This window comes from Boeremia exigua, assembly GCF_020726555.1.
Source record: "Boeremia exigua strain MPI-SDFR-AT-0100 chromosome Unknown C7974scaffold_15, whole genome shotgun sequence".
NCBI lineage: Eukaryota > Fungi > Ascomycota > Dothideomycetes > Pleosporales > Didymellaceae > Boeremia > Boeremia exigua.
In genome coordinates, this window is record NW_025763532.1 from 407,613 (window position 1) to 428,282 (window position 20,670).

The 20,670-nt window shown below is 52.7% G+C and overlaps 6 protein-coding genes across 6 annotated transcripts; 1 reads left to right on the forward strand and 5 right to left on the reverse strand.

Annotated features, from left to right (window-relative positions):
- Positions 1-1,424: 1,424 nt before the first annotated feature.
- C7974DRAFT_79082 (clathrin heavy chain) lies at positions 1,425-7,197 on the reverse strand. Its single transcript, XM_046147282.1, has 8 exons — positions 6,960-7,197; positions 6,885-6,905; positions 6,786-6,812; positions 6,352-6,726; positions 4,486-6,302; positions 2,760-4,432; positions 1,916-2,655; positions 1,425-1,865 (listed from the first exon to the last, which is right to left on the reverse strand). The coding sequence occupies exons 1-8, from the start codon at positions 7,002-7,004 to the stop codon at positions 1,512-1,514; spliced, it is 5,052 nt and encodes a 1,683-aa protein (XP_045991359.1). The 5' UTR covers positions 7,005-7,197; the 3' UTR covers positions 1,425-1,511.
- Position 7,198: 1 nt separating this feature from the next.
- Positions 7,199-10,616, reverse strand: C7974DRAFT_79066 (uncharacterized protein). Its single transcript, XM_046147281.1, has 4 exons — positions 10,574-10,616; positions 10,125-10,521; positions 8,536-10,074; positions 7,199-8,488 (listed from the first exon to the last, which is right to left on the reverse strand). Exons 2-4 carry the CDS (start codon positions 10,375-10,377, stop codon positions 7,587-7,589), a joined length of 2,694 nt encoding a protein of 897 aa, XP_045991360.1. The 5' UTR covers positions 10,378-10,521; positions 10,574-10,616; the 3' UTR covers positions 7,199-7,586.
- A 416-nt stretch (positions 10,617-11,032) lies between these two features.
- On the reverse strand, positions 11,033-12,246 carry C7974DRAFT_79159 (nucleophile aminohydrolase). The gene is made up of 3 exons (XM_046147283.1): positions 12,041-12,246; positions 11,584-11,991; positions 11,033-11,513 (listed from the first exon to the last, which is right to left on the reverse strand). Coding segments are annotated over exons 1-3 (612 nt in total). The 5' UTR covers positions 12,043-12,246; the 3' UTR covers positions 11,033-11,311.
- Positions 12,247-12,305: 59 nt separating this feature from the next.
- C7974DRAFT_79397 (proteasome subunit beta type-1 precursor) lies at positions 12,306-13,467 on the forward strand. The gene is made up of 2 exons (XM_046147285.1): positions 12,306-12,519; positions 12,571-13,467. The coding sequence occupies exons 1-2, from the start codon at positions 12,413-12,415 to the stop codon at positions 13,256-13,258; spliced, it is 795 nt and encodes a 264-aa protein (XP_045991362.1). The 5' UTR covers positions 12,306-12,412; the 3' UTR covers positions 13,259-13,467.
- Positions 13,392-14,976, reverse strand: C7974DRAFT_79394 (uncharacterized protein). The gene is made up of 3 exons (XM_046147284.1): positions 14,377-14,976; positions 14,279-14,325; positions 13,392-14,225 (listed from the first exon to the last, which is right to left on the reverse strand). The coding sequence occupies exons 1-3, from the start codon at positions 14,724-14,726 to the stop codon at positions 13,525-13,527; spliced, it is 1,098 nt and encodes a 365-aa protein (XP_045991363.1). The 5' UTR covers positions 14,727-14,976; the 3' UTR covers positions 13,392-13,524.
- A 587-nt stretch (positions 14,977-15,563) lies between these two features.
- On the reverse strand, positions 15,564-16,580 carry C7974DRAFT_79427 (uncharacterized protein). Its single transcript, XM_046147286.1, has 2 exons — positions 16,337-16,580; positions 15,564-16,209 (listed from the first exon to the last, which is right to left on the reverse strand). The coding sequence occupies exons 1-2, from the start codon at positions 16,389-16,391 to the stop codon at positions 15,884-15,886; spliced, it is 381 nt and encodes a 126-aa protein (XP_045991364.1). The 5' UTR covers positions 16,392-16,580; the 3' UTR covers positions 15,564-15,883.
- Positions 16,581-20,670: the final 4,090 nt, after the last annotated feature.

Here is a 20,670-nt window from a genome sequence, read left to right on the forward strand (position 1 = left end):
ATATCATCACACCGAGCGACCGAGCGACCGAAGATCGTTAATTCACAAACTTGTAAACCCACGTTAAGGTTAGACGAAATGCTTGCGCGTTCCGGATCCTACAGAGAACTGGTTCACGCGAAACAAGTGCTGGTATCCCGCCGCGTGCAGTTGCACTGTTGATAAGTTTAGCCGCCGGCAGCCTCGAACTGCCCCCAAAGATCTTGAGCGTCACGATTTGAAACTTCTAGCTCTTCCGACTACGCAGCCACAATATCATAATTTCAATGTCTCGAGTCGCAAGAAATGTCAGCACCTGCAAAAGCTCTTCGATGCAGATCTCAAGTGATAGGTGTGAACTACAAGGATGTTAATTTCGCTGCTGGCTGCAGATTAGCGCGATCTCTATCATCGCGCTCATACATTGTAAGCTTGTTGCTGCCAATGGTTTTTGATAGAGTTCCAAATCCAACCACATATCATAAGAGAACAGGAGGTATTCGACGCCAATTTGCCGACCATCTGTAACCTGAAGGACTACAAAGTTACCTGCAATATCGTGCGTGATGGTTGGATTGGAGGTATAACCACACAAGATGCCCAAAATCTTGGTTTACGCGCTCCCAAGGAAGTTCGTCGTTCTTTGATGTAGTTCTTCCGTGATCTGAATTCTATGATCCTCTCTATCCCATTCGCTTATACCGCCATTTTATTGAATGATGTTATTGAGTCGACGAAGCGTCGTAACAGTTGTCTTCGCCTCTTCTGGCTGTTCCTTCTGAATGTAGACAAGACATCCCTCCTTGGTTGTAGTAATATCTGCGATAGCTTCCAACTTCTTCGTCTCGGAGGCCGATGTATACGAGGTCGGATGAACTGGCTCTCAAGCCTCAGAAATAACGGCGGATTAGACCTTCAAGCTAGCCAACGTCAATACAGAACTTGTAGCTATCATAATACCTAAAGCTAGAGCTCAATGGAGCATTACCTGTATTGTAGGCAAGAGAGTATTACGAAGAGTTCCTGTGCACTCTCACTACTTTGTTGTCGCGTAGTAGAAACTGTGGAATTCCTGGGTCAAATCATCAGTCCGCCGTTCATCCTACATCGTAAAAGACTGGCTCGTCGAGTTGTATTAGAAAACGGAATGATGTTCACTATTGAGCTCCTCGCAGGTCAGAGCTGCTGGGGTTCAACAACCTACTACCATTGCTGGGGAAACGTGCAGGTTCGATGGTGGAAGCGAACAAACGAATTGAGACAGAACGTCACAAAAGATAACGGGTAGTAGGGTTCCGCAGCACGAAATAGAACTTAAGCCAATGATTAAGTAGTGTACATGGACTGAAAATGCCTGGAAACATACAGACCAGGAGTCCTCCATTGAACGCCTGGAGTACATCGCTGCCTACTAGCCGGGAATGCACTCACTTTTGCATGCCCCACCAACCCATGAATATGTAGATCGAAATCGATCGCCCGTCATTTCCTTCATGCAAGACCGTTAATGTCATCTGTCACTGCCAGTCTATCTAGAAACCCCGGTAACCCGTCATCTGAGGTGTGATCCCGTTAGCCTGGCCGTAAGGGCCGGGGGAAGGCGCGGAAGCAATGGGGCCTTGCGTAAGCATGAGGCGGGAGCCGAGGATCGGAGTGTCGTCCTCCTTCTTCTGCTGCGTCACCTCGCGAGCCTTGCGCTCCTCGTTATCCTTTGTCAGCAGCTCGATAGCCGCAGTCTGGCGGGACAAGAGGTTGATCATGTATGGCATGGTGAAGTCGTGAAGACCGTTGCGCCACGACATCTCCAAGATGACATCAGGGCGAATGAGGTCATAACAAGCGTACAGCATACCAACGTAGCACTCGCGGCTACCAACATCGACAAACTGCAGGAAATATTAGCATGAGGAGGGTTGGAGAATACATAGGTACTTACGTAGCGGAGCAAATCTTCCACAATCTCAGGCTTCTGGGACAACGCGGACGTCTCAATGGCATCCTTGAACAGTTTGTCCTGCTTAGACAGCGCAATGGAGCGATCCCAGCGCTTGCTCTTGCGGTAGATATCGGCGGCGATTTGACGGAAAAACACCAGGTCGTGCTTTTCAAGGCGCTGAGCCAGTGCGGTCGCATCGTAGTTATCGTAGTTGTTGACCGAGTCGCGCAGTGTCTTGTAATCTTCTTCCTCGATGAGAAGATCGTGCAGAGCATTGTTGACTTCGCGCTTGTTCTGGGACTGGACTGCGAGCAAGAATGGCTTCAAAATCGGAATGTTGTCACTCTGTGTAAAGATGCGAACCACGCGGTTGACATCAATCCTAGGTGTGAGGACTTGTAGCAGGTCGGTCAGCATTGTTGGCTGCTCCTCAAGATAGAAAGCCAATGCACGGTAGTAGATCTCAACGTTGCTGGCTTTGACGATGATGTCCTTAAAGGCTTGGTGTTCCCAGGCGTCCGTTGAATGGGACATCATAGCAAATGTCGCATCATCGAAAGAGTCGTAGTGGACGTAAAGGAAGATGAGTTCCGGCCACAGGTGAGCCTCCTCTGTGGCTTGAATGACCTTAGGAAGGTTCATTCTGGACCAGAAAAGACGGAGGTGCTCCATGACCCGCTCAGGATGATACTTCGTAAGAGCTATGCCTAGTGAAGTAAACATTCCCATATGAGCTCGTTCTAGGTTCGTTAGCAGTTGGTCTGTAGGCGATGACATGTTGAAAGAGACTCGACTTTACGAGGTGCTTGTCTGAAGATAGGAAAAAAAGAAAGAGACAACTTACCAAGACCTAGACCAGCCTCCAGAAGAGCGATGAGTTCGTCAAAGTAGCCGTTACGCTCATACTGCTTGACCAGATCGGCAAGCTCCTCGGCGTGGACAATGAGATTGAGACCACAGATCTGAGCCAGGCGGAATTCCTTCTTCGCAACGCAGGCCTCGTTGACCTCTCTCCAGACCTTGACGCTGTTCGCCTTGCGAGCACACTCAACGGCAGCCTGGTAGTCTTCGAGGTGCACAAGAGTGGTAGAAAGCTTGCCCCAGTTGGAGATGCTTGTGTAGAAGATCTTCGCAGCCTCGTGGTAGCCCTCCTCGTATGCCTTATCTCCAGATGCCTCGATGTTAGCAATATTGGTTCCGCGGAGGAAGTCCTCAAGCTCTGACAGCTGGTTGGTGCGAGCAAAGCAGAACGCCAAAGCAGTGTCGACAGGGACCTCGCGCTGGGTCTTGCGGGCCATCCTCAAAAACTTGATGAGATCCTCATCCTTGCCTGCGTGGGTGGCAACCTCAATCACTTCGAGGAAGTTCGATGCGTCACCAGCGCGGATGTAGGACTCAATCGAGTCAGTGACACGGAGACCATCCAGCTGAGCCTTAGCGACCCTGCTCCAGACATCTGGTGTGTCTACACGGTCTGCGTACTCTTGAGCGCGGTCAATGCTGACGATGTGGTCGACCAGGACATTGACAGCATCCACGTGCTGACCGTGCTTCTTGTAGATCTCGAAAGCCTCGTCGTGCATACCAACCTCGATACACTGCTGAGCGATGTCTTCAGGAGTGTAGTTCTCAAGCTGCTGAATGTATCCAGCCACGCGTCCACGGTCAGACTTGCATGCTGTGAGCATCAGCAGATTCTGCAAGCTCGGGTTGTCGCTGAAGGTTGTGGGCTCAAGCAGGATCTTCTCAAGCAAATCGATGAGCTCAGCAGGCATGTCGTTGGTGATGAACGCCTTGACAGCAACACTGACTTTGTCAGGATCGGTTGATTCTGGCACAGCGACAGATGTAACCTGATCGACCAGGGATCGGCGATGCATGTTGTTCTCGCTCAGAACAAAGTCCCAGATCTCAGACTCGGCACGATCGAGCAGGTAACGAGCCTGGGCCTTGAACATGGCGTTCTCGTTGGTGATGTTGACAAGCTCGAGATCGTTCTGGCCCTTGGAGTAACAGATGACCGCAAGGTTGGGATCGCGCTTCTCGCAGTACTTTCCGACCGTGAGTGTGTCATACTGATCGTTCTCCTTGAGGAACTTATCCGGGTTGTTGTTGGAGTCGATGTAAATCTTTGCCAGGGCGTTGTACACGGCCTGCTGCTGGTTTCCAGCAGCCAATGTCTGCTCCAAGAATGGCAAGAGGAGCTTGAGACGGTTGCGTGACTCGACCTCGGCAACAAGCTCATCGATCGGGATCGAAGAGGGTGTGACCGAAGCGAGGAGGCTCTTGATAATGCTCTCGTCGCAATCGACATCGAGCAGACCACCAATGACCTGGGGAGTCCTCGCCGGGTTGACACGCTGTACGTAGACCTCAATGGACTTGAACTGCTGCTTCTTGTAAAGATGTAGCACAAGATCATGCACGAAGTTGAATCGGTCGCAGATGATGATCAAGGGCAGTTGTTCTGTGAGGTTCGCTTCCTTCAAGAAGTTGCGAGTCTTCTCAGCCGGAATGCTGTGTTACATATTAGCCAGTTGTTCTGGAACTCTTGTAAACGGGTTACTTACTAGTTGCTTTCACGGCAAATACGCTCGACCTCATTGAGCTGGCCCATGGTTGTGGCAGCCTCAATGTACTTGAAGTGGACATCGGGGTCCTCGCTGACATTGACAATGGATCCGAGGAAGAAGTACAGGCCCTCAGCCGTGCGGTGCTTCTCGAGAAGGTCGATGATGCGATTGGCGCCGAGAAGATCAGAGTATTTCTGGGCAATGCGAATCACGGCTTGCAGGTTTTGTCGAATGTTGGTCGTAAGCATAGCGTCCAGGCAGTCCAGCGAGAGCTCAACGGTGAGCTGACCGAAGTAGTTGATCAACCACTCCTCGGGCAACTTGTCTGTCTGAACAATGATGCGCCTCACAGCTACGGGATCATCGTTGTGCTCCAAAGCGCGTGTGAGCAGGCCAGCGTTCTCGCAGAGGCTGGCGATGCGGGCCTTATCGTAGTGGTGGAACATCTCGTTTCCAAGAATGGCATCGGCTACCTGAGGTGCGTTGAGCAGGTTCATCTCGAGTAGCTTCGTTTGCAGGAGACCCTCCTCCTCGCGGTCATTGGAGAGTACATCCAGAAGGAAGGCAGTGGCTTGTTGGATCATGCCCTGCGACTGGAAGATGTCTACGACACGGTCTGTGCTAATAAGCGGCCCACTCTCGTTCTTTGCGAGCTGAATGGCAAACTCGGCTCCCTTCTCGGGGTTCGACCTGATAACATGCTGTAAGAGAACGTTGTAATCCGCAGTGTAACCAACGGATGTGCAGTACTGGACAATCATGTCGTAGTGGCCTAGCTCGGCAAGAGAAGCAACGACCTTTTGAGGGACATTGGCTTCCTTGTAGATGGCCAGAGCAAGGTTCAAGTCGTGAGGCTTAGCAAGATCACCAAGCTCCTCAGAGCAGTGAAGCTTGCCCTCCTTGTGCCACTTCTCGATGAGGTGCTTGCGGCCCTGGGCAAAGACGGGACGGGCCAGCTCCAAGGTCTCCTCGCGGTTCAGCCCACCCTTGTCAAGCAGCGAGCCAAAGTATTGCAAAAGGACGGTAATCTGACCAGGCTGCTGAGGGACCGAACGCAATCGGTTGATTGTGTTCATTGTGCGGAGGAACCCACGAGGTGAGCTGGCAGCAACCTTCGCTGCCTCAGAGTAGTTGCCCTGGTTCATCAACTGCTCGAATCGCTGGTTGTACAGGTTGTCGGCTCCAGGAAGACCACCCTTCGATGCAAGCTTGTAGGCGATCTCCGCACATGCTGGGTTCTCCATGATGTAGGGAATCAACGTATCCTCACGGATAGTCGTGTGCAACACCTGTCCGCGCTTGTTGATGACAACCACACCAGTACCCTCGTCATCGCGTGCGGTCGTGAAGACTGTCTCTTCCGAAATCCTGTTCAAGAAGAGAGCGGTACCAGTCTCGAGGTCGTGCAGGTGGATAAAACCGAACTTAGTAACTACGACAAGGATGCCGTACTTGTGCGCGATGTGAATGCCGAGCGGGAAGTCGCCAGTGCCCTCGGCGGGCCAGTGGATCGGAATCAACCGTTTGGGGAAAGCCGGGTTCGCCGCGTTATGGTCAACTTCGACAATGTTGATCTTGGCCTCGCCGGTTTGCGACTTTACGGCGAAGGCAAAGATCTTGGTATCTGTCGTTGCGCCATCAAGACGGAGTGTGCCAAAAGTGGCCGCGTGACCTTCAAGAGGCTGGCTGACGTTCCTCGCCTTAGAAAACAGCTGCATGTTGCCGCGAATGCCACCGTTGGCACCCGCCGCAATGCCCACCAAACAAGACCAGCTCTCGTCATCGTTTGTTACGTAGTTGATGATCTGGTTGTTCTGCGCGCTGTGTTAGAATGAACCCAAGTAGCGAACCCAAATGACCCACCTCGAGCTGCTCCTGGCGATCGAAGATCTTGCGGGGTGTCGCGGTCTTCGACTCCAGCACATCCCAGTGGTACACGGCCTTGGAGCTGACCAGCGCAAGCGTAGTTTGGCTAATCCATCTCCAGAAAACAATGTCTTCCTGGTGGCTGTATGTTTGCAGACGCTCTTTTGTCTCGAGATTGAAGAGCTGCAGCGTCCGACCTTGCGCCTTGAGAGCAATGATGGGCTCAGTCAAGTGCATGATCGCGCTGTCGGCGCGGATCGGTCTACGGATAACATTGTTTGTGTTCTTCAGATCGATGATGACGGTCTCGGCGGGAGTGTTGGCATCGTTGTTGACCTGGCGCACGCAAACGTACTTGTCGGACTCGAGAGTCTGTGGCTATAGTTAGGGATATTGTCTGATGATTGGTTTCGAGAGGAACTATCACATACACAGTTTTGCCATGATATCGATGCTGGCTATAGACTCTGTTAGCTTGCTGCCCCTTGAGCTGGACTCTGTGGGAGCCTAGGTGGAACATGTCGACTTACAAGGATATTCAAGTTCGTGAGCTTTAAGACTCAATCGTTAGCTTCTCTCCGTCACCAATTCGGTCATACACATACCAGTGTCGGCTGTGCGACGTGCAATGGGACCTGGCGCTGAGCCATGTTTGCGACAGCTCCAAGCTCACCGCGTGAGAGGGCGCTCAACTACGGGGGTATCGGAAGGGAAAGAAGTATTAAACCCAGATGCACAACTCCAGAGGCGCGCAATAGAAAATGGGACAGTGTCGGTAGACGGTGTGGGGTGGGTGGGATAGGTGATGCTCAGGAGCTCGTTGTTAGTCCACGGTTTCCACAGTACGCTGGAGCGTCCCGGGCTTGGCCGATCCGAAATAGGCAAAGCGTTTGCAAGCGGGCTGACGTCGATTGCCGCGCGGATTTACACTGGAGCTCCATCAATTCACTGTGACAGAATTTAGTTGCGGTGAGGTTGCGGAATCAGCAAACGATGGAAAGCATGCAGGTTGTTGGTGAGATTACCACATCATCAGTACACATGAATTTCGGCTGACACAGTGGAACCGTGGAATCGTAAGGTCGTTCAAATTCAGGTATACAGGTGTCAGGGTAAATTAAACTATGACAGCAAACAATCGCGTTCCTCGTCAAACACCCATTACAACCTCCGGAGTCGTCTGTTAATTAGCCCTGCCCCCTTCTTCAAATCAGTTCTTGCTTCTCGGTTCATTATATGCCAACTTCATGGAACTTCGAGTCTCGAACTGGGCTACCATGGCGGCCTTTGTCTGTGTCACTGGTAAATGTAGGAGGTGGAGCTAGACCCTCATCAAAGTGATCTCTGGCCTCCTCAAAGTCTGACGAAGCTCTGGTGTCGTCGCTCATGAGACGTTGTGGGCGGGGGCGTCCCCTGGTTATGTCTTCATCGTCGCTGCTGAGCGAAGAGATGTCTGAGTAGCGGTCGTCCTTGACTGCAGAGGTAGCTGGAAGCTCATTGAGATGAGGGACGACTGTAGGCTCGACATCGCCCAAATCAGTAGGCCGGGTTGTAGAACTTGCTTCTGCATGGGAAGCAGATGGTGTCGTGGACGAAAGGGACTTGGATTCGGACGCCCGAAGGGTTGCACCACCAATGAACCGAGTGTTTTCCTTTTCAGCAGTCTTGCCATCCGTGTCGGTTGTAGTGGCTGAGTCATGTTTGGAACGACGCTTCAATTTGTTGAAGATAGACTTGAAGCCCTTGGACGAAGTCGGCGAGGCGGGAGAAGTAGGGTCAGTCGATGGAGTCGCAACAGCGGTAGAGTCCCGCGTGGTTGCAGTTACAGTAGACTCTCTTGCAGGTGGGACGTCGTCTGAGACTCGTGTGGAAGTAGCAGGATCTTCGTACAGGTCCTTGTTCCCGTCAATAACGCCGGCTGCAACAGGAGTCGCTGTTGTTGGTGTGGCGACGACTGCAGTTCCCAAAGCAGGCCCTGGCGCTGGTGCAGCTCGAGCAGTCTCTCTAGACTTGCGCTTCTCCTCCTTGGCTAGACGTTCCTCTTCCGCCTTTTTGGTCTTTTCTCTCTCTTTTATCTGCTTTGCAGCCGCTTTCTCATTGGCAATACGGGCCTTCTCCACCCTCTTCTCTTCCTCTGCATCTTGTTAGTGACATCTTCAAAATTAATCTGTTTGACCATACCTTTGCCTTTCTTCCCCTCAGCCTTGATCTCTGCCTGACGTGCCTTCTCTTCTTGCTCCTGGCGCTGCTTCTTCTCGAGCTCGAACTGCCTCTCGGCGTCTTCAGCCCTCCGCTTTTCAGCCTTGTCGGTGATCTCGTCGAGTGTTGGTTGAAGCCTAGCCTGAGCAATGGCATCGATCTCAGCTTGATCCATCCATTTACCATTACCGATGTGGACTCTGCCGTGGTTCTCCATGCGAGCTTCTGAGTTGGCGAGGGCCCGTTGGCGTGCTTTATCATCCCAGTCATCCGTCTTGGAATTCGACATCTTGCCAGTCTTGTTGTAAACCTCCTTGTCAAGACCTTGCATTTGAGCTTGGACTTTGCGTTCCGCCGCTGCAATCAGGCTCCTGCGATCCTGCTCACGTTTCTTCGCATCAACATCAGCCAACTGTTGGTTGAATTGCTGCATTTGGTGACGAATGCGCCTTGAGCGGAAATCGTCTTCATCGGAGTCGCTCTCTTCCGGTGCTGCTGATGCGCTGCGAGCTCGAGGTCTTCCCCGTCGCATAGAAATCTTTGAACGGCCTTGTTTTTCGTAACCGTAGTAGCTTCGGTAGGCAGCATTCTCGTCGTAACCAATCTTAGCAAGGCGCTCCTGTGCCAATTTCTGAGCTGCCTCCTGTATGCCAATATACTGCATGGCCTGTTGTTTGAGATCGCCTTCGCTTGTTGCTACCGGTTGCTTCCCATGAGCGGTCGTAGCACCTGTACGAGCCGCAGATACACCAGAAGCCTCGTCGATTTGCCGTTGTTGTATGTCATAAATCTTCTTGGCCATGACGATAGCTGAAGCCTTGAGCGCGTCGTTGCGTCTCTTCTCCTCTACTTCCAGTGAAACAGGAGGAGCGCTTGTGTACATTTCCCGGGAGCTTTTAGCATGTTGAATCCTTGCTGCGTCCAGAGCTCCGGATCCAACCCGGGTTGAGTCTTGAGACTGAACCGCTGGTGCTTTCGACGCTCGCATCGAGGGAGTGTGAGCGATTGTCGCAGCGCTGAGAGCGTTTTTGGCAGAGTTCTTGGAATCAGGATAGAGTGGAGCAGACATTGGAATCGACTGCGCGCGCTTGCGACCCGATGCTGCGTGAGCTCCAGTGGCTGCGATCAGTGCTTTCTTCCTCCCGTCTTCGGTGGATCCGTGATCGATTTGTGGACCCAGTCCCGTCTTGCGCATAGCAATGTTAGCTGCTGAGTTGCCATCGGCACTGGCTTGGGGCTGCCAGAAGTTCAACTTTGCGCCGTCTCTGTGAGCTAGCAGTGCTGCCTTGGAGCCCGCAGCGCTTGCCTCTGGCTGCCACATTGGCTTCATCTTATAGTCGTTTGCTAGTAATGCGGCTTTGCCGGCAGCCGACGATTGCTCGGGTTTCCACCACTCCGGGCTTTTCTTGTTTTGGTTCGCAAGCAGTGCAGCTACTCCAGCTGAAGATGAAGTGTCAATGCCAACCACTGGATAGCTAGGAAGCTCGTTCGCCCTCGCGTATTTCAGGCTGGCCGCAGCGCCTACAATCGTGTCAGATCCACCTCTGGAGCGTCGCTCATACGCGACTTACTTGCTGACGAAAGCTTTCCGTCCGGTCCGAGCGGGTTGATCTTCTGCTTCTCGTTGGCTGATTTGGTGCTGTACAAGGCCGCAGCGGATGCCTGATTCTGTAACGCATTGTGAGATTGATGTAAATGCGCTGAAGGATCAGGACATCGCATGCCCGCCTCGGTGGAGGTCTTTGGTGGAGCATCTGCCGTGCTCTTCAGGGGTGCGCCATCGGCAGTGTGGGGACCAGCGTTCGACAACCCGGTCGTCGCCATGCTGGAATAATCAGGTCGAGGTGATCGTCACAGGGTTGCTGGTATCAGTTTAGGATATCATGGAAAGGTAGGAATCTGAAGCAGCAAAGAATGAGACGAGCCCAACCTTAGCCGCCTTGCAGCGGCCATGCTAATAACGCTGGACTGGTGTAGCTTAGAGGTCTGGTTCGGTGATGTCATTCCCACACTGACGCACCACAACGCGAACTGTGAGCCGCGGCGATCTTCCGCAACACATCCCTTCTAACCGCCTTCAGTCTCGATCGTACGTGCCTTGGTGATCACACGCTCGTTCCAACCTGAAGCGGGCAGTCGTATTACAAGAAAAGGGACAAGTTTGTGACAGGGTGCCAAAGTGAGCTTGGGGACCTTCGAAAGCTGTGTCGATCGTCACAAACCCTGTTTGGTACCTACCAGACAGTCTCGCTACACTAGGTATGACCTGTCACAGAGCCCCCATTCCATTAAACCTGCACTACGATAATCCACACTACGTCGAGTGTTCAACGCATCTGCAGCAAGCACAGTGCTTCTTGATTCTTTCGCCATAAGCAGGCCCTGGTTTATACAGAAGCTCATCATGTACGATCATTGCTACTAGAGATCCTCTGAGGTGTGGGTTGGAGTTACAAAGTAGCCGATGACTAACCATCAGATCAGAGGTGCACCAGGCTGTACATCCGTCGTGCCGCAATCGTTTACACTTAAAGGCTACACGACGAACCGTCGTAAGGTGCATCCCAGCAAAATTCATAATGTGAGATTGAGGCTGCTCGGTCGTGATCTTTTCATTGACTATGGCGTCTCTATCGTAACTCTAGTCTTAAAGCTAGAGCTGTGACTTCTGAATGCTTCATAGCTGTCTCTTGACAGGTGTAGCGTTCCTGTCTGTCAGACTTCCAAGTGTTCATAGCTTGCTCAGCCTGTCTCCTCCTTAAGGTATCGCAACCTTGACATCATCCTCGTAATCGACAACCTTGACGCCGTCCTTTGTGATCACCTTGACGTAAACGCCCTTGAAGTCGATCGGCATGCGGCGCTTCAGTTCCTCTGTGCACATCCTCATGATCTTCAGACCCTGCTCGTAGTCGATATCAGGGTGGTGGTGCTTGTCGAGTAACGAGAGACAGTAGTACCTGGACTTTTGTTAACTTCTCCATGAAGCTTTCATGCTATCGTTGCAGACTCAAATGGGTCAGAACATACTGGGCGTATCCGTGTGCCGCGTAGGGGAGGGGTGCCAGACTGGCTAGGTAATCGATCCAGTAGAGTGTGGGCTTGTCGGCGATGTTGTCATATCCTCCGAGCAGCAGATTCACTGTGTATGGTTTCCGTGATCGCAGTGCGCGTGCAAGCTCCCCACGAACAAAGTTGGCGGTGGCAGCGGGCGAGAGCTCCATGTTGTTGCGCATCGAGTACAGCTGGACGTTTGCTTGGATGTATTCGGCAAACTGCACTGTGTCACCGGCCTCGCCCGAGAAAGCCATCAGAGTGTGCTCGTTCAATTCGCGGGTCTTGTCATCAGTGGCCTTGAGGATGGTGGCGCCTCGCATGGCGGCTTTGGAGGCAGCGATGAGGGTGAAGTCCTTCCCCGTAATACCAAGCAGAACCTCCCTGCACAGTTGTCAGTATGTCTATGCAACCACCAATGTGCTGCTCTTACATTGTGACTTGGTGCGATGTGATGAGGGCCGATGGTTTGGCTGTCTAGACGCGGATCGTGTTGGGGCTCAGAGCGATAAAGGAAACTCAGCTGAGCTACACTCGGTGTAAGAGGGTGGAGCTACGGGGAAACGTTGTGCGAGCGAGGCGTTGTTGGATGGGTACCGTCACTGTCGTCAAGGCAGCTCCACGACGCGGCGGCAGCGGTGGTGGAGCTTCACCAGCTCCGAGCCTTGGCGTCGGCAGGCAATCACCGCGTCGTGGAGCTCCAGCATCACCACCAGCAAACCAACCGCAACTTAATCTTCCACCCGCCCCGCACCAACCTACAACATTCGACTCTCTTCGCTACAACAGCCTCGACATCTGCACGATGGCCGCCATCTTCTCGGGAGCGCCGCCGCAGGGTGGCCCAGGCTACTCGTTCAAGAGCACCCCCACAGCTGTTCCCTCTGGTGAGAGGCAGCACGGCTTCTACCCGTTAGTCAGCCCTGGAGATAGAAAACATGTTAAAGAAACTAACGGAAGCAGATACACTGACAATGGCGGTTCAACACTTGGTATCTCTGGTGCTGACTTCGCCATCCTTGCCGGCGACACTCGATCCACATCTGGTTACAACATCAACACACGATACGAGCCCAAGCTCTTCAAGATTGGCGGCGAGGGATCCGACAACAAAGGCGCACGGATAGTGCTCTCCGTAGTCGGTTTTGCTGCAGATGGCCATGCGCTGAAGGAGCACCTCGACACCATCGTGAAGATGTACAAGTACAAGCACGGCAAGCCCATGAGCGTCTCCGCCTGCGCACAGCGTCTGAGCCACATTCTCTACAACAAGCGATTCTTCCCTTACTATGTACACGCAATCCTAGGTGGCTTGGACGAGGAAGGCAAGGGTGCGTTGTATTCCTACGACCCGGTGGGCAGCTACGAGCGGGAGCAGTGCAGGGCAGCGGGTGCGGCGTCATCGCTCATTATGCCTTTCTTGGACAACCAGGTCAACTTCAAGAATCAGTACGAGCCGGGCAGCGGGACAGGCCACAACCTGAAGAGTGTTGTCGCACAGCCTCTGCCGCAGAACCATGTCGAGGACTTGGTACGCGACGCGTTCACAAGTGCGGTGGAGAGGCACATCGAGGTCGGTGACGGGCTGCAGATGATGATCATCACCAGCGACGGCATCCACGAGACGTTCACGCAGTTGAAGCAGGACTAGATGACGTTTCCGAGAGGGCGGAGCTTAGACGATATCAACGACACGAACACACATCCAAAATGATGTGTATGAACAGCATGATACAATCAATGCGTAGAGTGATCAGCTCCCCTCATGAGATGGCATCGTGACATTGTCTTTGGCTATGGCCCTGTTTTACTTGATCCCTACCGTTTATCCAAGCTCTTTCTGACAAATACCATTTCTACAGGTCTGGCTAATCGGGAAAACTTTAGGTCGGGAATGATAGACCAGCACCACCTATCCTAGGAGCCTCCCTTCTTCTCGCCTTCGTCACCATCCAGATGTGTCGTCCTGTCAACATCCAGCCTCTTCTGGAAATACTCGCCCACCACAAACTCCTCATACACTTCCCCCTCCTTCCTGAATTGCTCCAAAACGCTAACCTTCGCATCCTCATTGGGAGAAAAGAAAAACGGACAGCTGTATCTCTCCTCTCCACCCATGTTCCGCACCCGATGCACTGTGCTCTGCCACGTGCCTCCCGTCACCAGCTTCAAAAAGTCCGCAACATTGACCACAAACGTGTGCGGTTCGGGATGCACGGGCACCCACACGCCGTTCGCATTCAGCACCTCGAGCGCGGGCTGCGCGGTCTGAGACTGGCAGACGAGCGTGAACCAGCAGAAGTCTGTGTGTGCGCCGATTCCAACGTCGGCTTCGGATTCTTGTGGCGGGTAGTGCACGGCGCGGATGTTGGTCATGGGGTGCGTGGTGATGGCGTCGAAGGCGGTTTCGGGGAGGTCGAGGGCGAGGGCGAAGATGCGCAGGAGCTGCTTGCTGAAGGCGTACATGGCGTTGTAGTAGCGGTAAATTGCCGGTCTCCAGAAGAGTGCTGAGGGGTGGGTTGGCCACTGGTTGCGTGGCTCTGCGGTGGAGGGCGTTATGGACCGGTTTTGTTCGGGGTCGGTGGCGTCTTCGCCCATGAGGAAGCCTTCTTTGAGATCTGGTGGAGTGAGTTCGTGTAAATATGGAGTTGTGTTTGGCTTGGACACTTACCGCCTCTTGTACTGGGGTCCAATTTTCCTTCGAGGAACGCCTCGTACCTGTACTGACTGTGAGCAGTGAATCGATGAATGATGGAGGCTTCAACCTACCCTCTGAATTTCGATGTCTTCTGGTTATGTACCTCCATCTTAACATCCGTCGGCAAATCGAAAAACCTTTTCGATGCTTCGAACGTGTCTTGAAGAAGGCTCTCATCAACACCATGGTTGACAGCATAGAAGAATCCAACGTCTCTACAGGCAGCCCCCACTTCTTTTGCGAGTTGCTGGCGGTCTGAGAGATTGTCGGAATATATACGCTGAAAGTCAATCCTGGGGAGCTCGTTGAAAGTTGGTTTGGCTGTGACGCCAGTCAGAACTTGTCGTCGTCCTGGGAGCCCTCCATCATGGTAATGAACCCAACCCTCGTCGTTTGCTGTTATTGTTGCCGTTGTGGACATGATGTCGTCGGGATAGAGATTGAATGCTCGGTCGTGACGACTCAAAACGGTAGAGCCAGTGGCTCGTCTCCACTAGGAGATTGCTGTTTGTACAGTGGAGGATATGTTCTCCACAACGGGCAGTCGTCTGTTATGTCTGACGCAGGTCTTACTGATCCTGTCATAACACTGTTTTGCTGAGCTCGTTGTACTACCGTCGTGTCGAATGGATAATGGACACGTCTGTGGAGGACTTATGTAGGTCTCGAAACATGACAGTCAAAGCGTGCCGGGTCATCATTTTATAGTGACAAACCAATGGCCTGCAAAACATGAACAATACAACACGCCAATGCTCACCGCGCCGCACTTTGGAGACCCTTGCCTTACAATGGAGAGGTGCTGTTGGCTCTGATATGCTGCAGACAACGATCTATACGCCATTCTCGAAGTAGGATTTGGTCATGCAGATGGTTCGACAGCTCAAGACTCGATGACGAAGCGTTACTGAATCGTCCTCTATCAATCACAGCAACTACCTGCAAGTGTGAGCAGAAGCAGCGACGGACAGACGGAGGACACCACCGGAACCACAATTCTGGGACGGAGCAACGCGCACTTTGCTCTGATTAGAGGATCTCGTACGCAGTAGCAGGGTGCGGTATCTAGGTATGTCGATCTCGGCATAGTCCATCGGCATCTCAGACTCCTTGGGTAATCCACAGTGAATCGGTAGGGTCGAATTCCAGTGCAAGCGCTTGTTCCATGCTCGCCCCACTGTGACGACCCCGCATCGCACATGCTTCCCTGCAGAAGACCCTGAAAGTGGCTTGCAGCAGTGAAATAAGTACGTGTTGTACCGAGGTGATATGGTTGAGCGAGTAAGGCTGTGATTTGCCTGTACTGAGTCTCTCGCGATGATTGAGGTGCAAAAAGAAGATGCCGATGGGGGTGTAGTAGTATTAAGTAAAGTGTGCAACACTTCCTATCTTCAAAGTGATGCACTGAGAGTGGTATCAAGGAAAGCATTCCAACTCCAGGGTATATCATGACAAAATAAAGACACCCTGCTTCCGTATCCCATCCAACTCTTGCAGCTGGACCTGAAGGCCTCTCAAGAAACCTAGATGGTTCCGGCTGACCATTCCTGGCCGTAATCCCGAACCGTCACTGCTGGCTTATTTGAAAATGCCCTTGACCTTGGACAGGAGGCCCTGGTCACCGGAGCCGCCAGACTCGCTGCGCTTGGCCTCGCCGCTGTTGCGCTCCTTGTCGGTCACAATGTTCGCGGCACCGCCACGTCCGTAGTGAACAGCACCCTTGGGCTCGGAGACCTTGGTGGGGCCATCGACGTCTTGCGCAAGACGAGCCTGCTCGGGGTCGTCGTTCCTTGCCATGTTGCCTTGCCCACCACGGCCAGTAGTGTATTTGTTCGACTTGATGGTAGGAGTGACAAGGTCTTCGGGCTTGGTGTATGCGGTGTTGACATCCGGTGCGATGTTGCCTATTACATGTCAGTGGCACTTCCAAGGATGCTAGATGTTGTCGCGTGTACATGGAACAACTGTGGATATGATCGCAATCAAGGCGCGACGAATGCGAGAGAGGCAGATTGCAAAGCTATGACTTACCTGCACCGCCGCGGCCGTGAGAGGCAATGCGGTCCTGAGCTGGTCGTGTACTCATTGTGATATGTGTAGTGTGGAGTCTCGAAACTGAGTTGGTGGATAGATCTTCACGTCTGCGTAGGAGTGTTCGACTGCGAGGTGCGAGAAACAAAGGCAGTAATCACCAGATGACGCGATCACTGGTTGACCCTTAAAGGCTCTTGAACTGCTCTTGGCTTTCACCGCGCCCGCGAACGAACTAAGCGGCGGACGATTTCCAAGAGACGCTGTGACCGATGCGCACCAGCACGATGTCCTTAGCAGCTTTTCTCAATCTTCAGCGTGACCCGTCTTTTCGTGCCTAGGCACATTGGCGCCGTCTGCATTTCGCCGCCTTGTGACACGGTAAGAAGGTGCTGTTTTGCGCGTGCCTGACTCTGTTTTCGGGTTGAAATTAGTCATTTACGTGCCCTTCGGCGGGGTCCTACGAAACGTGCACGATCGACCGAATACGTCATCTCAGATCTCGGGTTCGGGCACTGCTGCCTTGTGTGAGGATTTCGTGCATAACAGTCATTCTGATGGACACCCGTTTGCGGTTCGACAGCATTTGGGTGAAAGGGACAAGTCTGAAAGAGCTGAGTTGCAAAATCGCTCTCCATAATCTAGAGCAAGAAGCAAACATGCATGTAATGCTATTATTGATGCCAAGGCGTGGGGTACGTGAACACCAGATCACAGATCATCCCCACTTCTTCCAACACGACTCAACATTACAATCAAGCAAGGAGTAGTTTGATTCTTTTAGACCAGCGTCAGAAACTATCGTATCAATCAATCAAGTCAGGGAGGCAAGTATTGCTGATTTGTCAAAAGTGTTGATTGTTATCCTTGCATTATTCTTCTTATCGTCCTGCGACTATCCCGTACCATCTATGATCGACTCTCATACCAATGTGGCATAAAGCTGCGTCCGTCTAGTTCCTGTCTACAATGCCATGCAACGTCTAAAACCCCGAGGTTGCCCTCCGCCCTGTAGCAGGGCCGTCTAATCCAAAAGCAAAATTACGTTTAAACGCGTGGTATCATACAGCCGTCCCAATGTTGTACACCAAAAAACCAAAACCCAAACACCGAAAAATGCCGTCGAAAATGCAGAACGCTGCAAGGCAAAACAATGAGCGCTTAAGTCCAGAAACAGAGTAGAAGTCGCCGAAGTCAAGATGGATAGCAGGCCGAAGCCCACGATGAGCGTTAACCCATATCGATGACACGGTACCTCCTATGTTGTAGAGATACCATGATCGACACGACCAGTATGATTCGTATTGGTCGAATAAACTGAGAGTTGTTAGACCAATTCGATGGTAGGTCTAGATGGTAGACTTACAATGGCCGACGGGCTTCTTAACCACCATCGCGAGACTCTGGTCCACCGCGCATAGCCTTCATCATAGGCAAGTTGAACTTGGCAGATCGGTTGGGTGCACCACCGTCGCGAGATTCAGAGCCGCCGCGGAAGTTCAAGTTGTTGTTGTTGAAGCTGGGTGCCTGCATAATGATGGTCGTTGTTGTATGTATCGAAGGTGTGGAGTTGTAGTCGATGGTGTTGTAGTCGATGGTGTTGTAGTCGATGGCGTTGTAGTAGTTGGTGGCTGTGGAGTTGTATGTGATTGTAGACTTGGTGTAATATAGATGAAGTCTTCAATGAGATGGACAGCCTTAGGTATATAACCGTTATGCTCAGAGGCCTGTCAGAGGCGCCACCCATCTGTACTGCCTCATTGAGACTTCAGGAACAGGCAAACGACAGCCTTCTTGCCCGGCCATGACGCATTGAACTCAATTCAATTCCCCGGTAGACTCCACGGTGAGTTTGAAAGGGACGATGTGCTGCGCCACTGACCAATGGAAGGGCACAATTGGCTGAAGCCTGATGAATAAGGCGATTGATAGGCTGCCATCACCTTAGCGCGCCTTTGGGAAGGCCAACGGTCCTGGAGAACGCGCTGGTGACTCCTTCCGTCCACCGCGAAGGGTCTCTTAGTGGGTCATAGCCACATTGACCGATGCCGAATTACGAGACAGGCCATGATTTTGAGGCTGCCTTTCAGGCAGAAGGGCGGCATGGTGACTCTAGTCGACGAACCCTAGTTCGCTGCCTGCTAGGCTGAACAATTCCGCGAAAGCGTGACCGGCAGCACAGCCGCTTTGGGGGCTGCTACTGCTGCGGAACGGCAGACTTCAAGGCACACAAGTTGCCTAGAGCCCATGCCGATGTCGATAAGTACTCCCCGGAGGTCCTTTGATTCCTTGGTGATGACTCTTCTGTTGCCTGCACGTCTTATTCACCGGAGAACACAGCCCAAGGTCGGTGAGTACAATGGATGCTGTTGCGGTTTCAATGTTCTTGCTGCGCCTCACAGATCCGGTATCAATTGTACGCAGCCTAGCGCAGGCAAGGGGCTCATGTTTCGAAAACCGAAACGCGAGACAAGACGATCGTTGTGCCTGGAATTCGCCATGTGGAAGATGGCCATTAATGCTGAAAAAAGTCGAAGTTGAAGGCCGTGAAAACGTATGACGCCCTGCGTCGAACAGTCATGATGTCGCGAATTTTGTTGTTTTGGGAAGTCCTGGAAGGCGCAGCCGCTTAGAGTTCCCGGGCGGCATTGGTTGGTTTCCCTTTTGAGCATGTTAGAGATGACACTCCACGGTCAACGAATGGGTACTCACTGCCTCCATCACGGGCTTCACCGCCGCCAGGGGTCTTGGGGGTCGTCTTCATGGTGGGTGCCATTGTGCTGGAATCGGTATGGGGGATACAAAAGGAGTGCGATCTGAAAGGGTGTTTAAAAGCGTGCGGCTGTGAGACTATGTTTGATGTCTGAGACTTGAATAGAACAGTAAGCTTGAGAGTAACAGTGCGTTGGAGGTATTGATATCTGATACAGGCGGGTCGCAGAGATGCTTTTGTATCTGAGAACTACCAAGAGTGGCCTTCCCAGCATCATACCTATTCTCAGCCTTCATCATTACTCAAGCACGGGGCAATAAGCGACAGACTACGGAGGGCAACCAACGGTACGTGGCCCTGTCAGGTACGTACCTCTGAGCACAGCTCAACGAGGGCTTGAATTGCCTCGCCAGGAAGTTCCACGACGGTATCTGAAAGGGGATGGAACGAGACAGAGGTCTGTGACCCACTAACTGTGACACGCCTTCCAATCGCGCTTCCGCCTCATCAATCGGCGTCTCAAGTCTGACGTCTACAGCACTGACATTCAAGGTTGATAACATAAGCCGTCGCGAGACCACGAGCAAGGACCTTGGAGGACTCAGGATCATGATGGTGAGGCCCACTTGCTTCATTTTCACCATTGGTTCGCAGCTGAAGCGGAACACCCGGTCCTCGTCTTCCGACTCCCCAAGCATCATCCCCCGTGCGCGGCTTCTAGCCGCCTTCTTGCACAGCTTCGATGGAGCAGAGGCGTGGCGGGACCATCGCGTCTCAAGCCTCTCGGCCCACTGAAACTACCATGCGCTGGCGACACAGCGTCACAGGTGTGGCTAATTAAACACGCTGTCACGTTAGAGACGAGCCACGATGCGTAAGGCTGAACTCTGTCCAGTCGGGGAGGGCCCTCGCTATGCACGTACAACCCGTGGAGCGTTCGGGCTTTCTTCGCGAGTGTTCGCGCGGCCTTCTCGACCAGCACGCTCGTGTTTCATCCCTTAATCATAGCCAGAACACGGTCTCCGTTGAAACGGGCCCTTTTGCTCGACCCTTACCATTGCGCCGTGGCGGTTGTTTGACAGCTGTGCCCCGCCGCCCTTGCCCTTTGATCGCCACCCACCTGAGCCCGGCAGAGAGGTCCTAGGCGCCTGCTCAGGTACCGAAGCAGCCACTCAGTGTGCCCTGCATTGCCCTCCACAAGCACCTGTCAGACGAAGGACTCTGGGAGACTGCGCCTTTTGGTGAGAGGCATACACGACTCGTTGCCTACTTGAAATCACATGAGAAGTCGGAAAGGTCCTTCGGCGATCATACCGCGCTGCCCTTCGGTTGAGGACACATGACCATCAGCGCAAAGAAGCAAAGTTGCTCATTGCTGTCTGAGGGACTCTTGCGACCCCGGCGTGAGCTAGTGTTGACAATTCGACTGCTAGACCAACTCTCTCCTGAGGCCCGTCCATAACGATTGTGACAACTATGCTTGCTTCTTGCACAGTACGTTCAGTGCCTAATTCTCGTGCAGCGCTACTCTTCGGCGGTCAACTCGGCCGTTTGAATTGTGATCATCCAGCAGCCTCACGGTATTTCGTCACAGCGAGTAAGTCCATTCTTAGGTCATGTG

What these genes read in the sequence shown, in the direction of transcription:
- C7974DRAFT_79082 (XM_046147282.1), bottom strand. Translation starts at nt 7,004, where the DNA reads ATGGCTCAGCGCCAGGTCCCATTGCACGTCGCACAGCCGACACTG. An exon ending in TCACGAACTTGAATATCCTT is followed by an intron (nt 6,813 to 6,884) that starts GTAAGTCGACAT and finishes CAGAGTCTATAG; the next exon opens with CCAGCATCGATATCATGGCA. An exon ending in TGGAAGATTTGCTCCGCTAC is followed by an intron (nt 1,866 to 1,915) that starts GTAAGTACCTAT and finishes TATTTCCTGCAG; the next exon opens with TTTGTCGATGTTGGTAGCCG.
- C7974DRAFT_79066 (XM_046147281.1), bottom strand. Translation starts at nt 10,377, where the DNA reads ATGGCGACGACCGGGTTGTCGAACGCTGGTCCCCACACTGCCGATGGC. An exon ending in CGGAAAGCTTTCGTCAGCAA is followed by an intron (nt 10,075 to 10,124) that starts GTAAGTCGCGTA and finishes ACACGATTGTAG; the next exon opens with GCGCTGCGGCCAGCCTGAAA. An exon ending in TGAGGGGAAGAAAGGCAAAG is followed by an intron (nt 8,489 to 8,535) that starts GTATGGTCAAAC and finishes AACAAGATGCAG; the next exon opens with AGGAAGAGAAGAGGGTGGAG.
- C7974DRAFT_79159 (XM_046147283.1), bottom strand. An exon ending in GCGGCACACGGATACGCCCA is followed by an intron (nt 11,514 to 11,583) that starts GTATGTTCTGAC and finishes ACAAAAGTCCAG; the next exon opens with GTACTACTGTCTCTCGTTAC.
- C7974DRAFT_79397 (XM_046147285.1), top strand. Translation starts at nt 12,413, where the DNA reads ATGGCCGCCATCTTCTCGGGAGCGCCGCCGCAGGGTGGCCCAGGCTAC. An exon ending in AGGCAGCACGGCTTCTACCC is followed by an intron (nt 12,520 to 12,570) that starts GTTAGTCAGCCC and finishes TAACGGAAGCAG; the next exon opens with ATACACTGACAATGGCGGTT.
- C7974DRAFT_79394 (XM_046147284.1), bottom strand. Translation starts at nt 14,726, where the DNA reads ATGTCCACAACGGCAACAATAACAGCAAACGACGAGGGTTGGGTTCAT. An exon ending in AAGACATCGAAATTCAGAGG is followed by an intron (nt 14,326 to 14,376) that starts GTAGGTTGAAGC and finishes CAGTCAGTACAG; the next exon opens with GTACGAGGCGTTCCTCGAAG. An exon ending in GGACCCCAGTACAAGAGGCG is followed by an intron (nt 14,226 to 14,278) that starts GTAAGTGTCCAA and finishes TCACTCCACCAG; the next exon opens with ATCTCAAAGAAGGCTTCCTC.
- C7974DRAFT_79427 (XM_046147286.1), bottom strand. Translation starts at nt 16,391, where the DNA reads ATGAGTACACGACCAGCTCAGGACCGCATTGCCTCTCACGGCCGCGGC. An exon ending in TCACGGCCGCGGCGGTGCAG is followed by an intron (nt 16,210 to 16,336) that starts GTAAGTCATAGC and finishes GACATGTAATAG; the next exon opens with GCAACATCGCACCGGATGTC.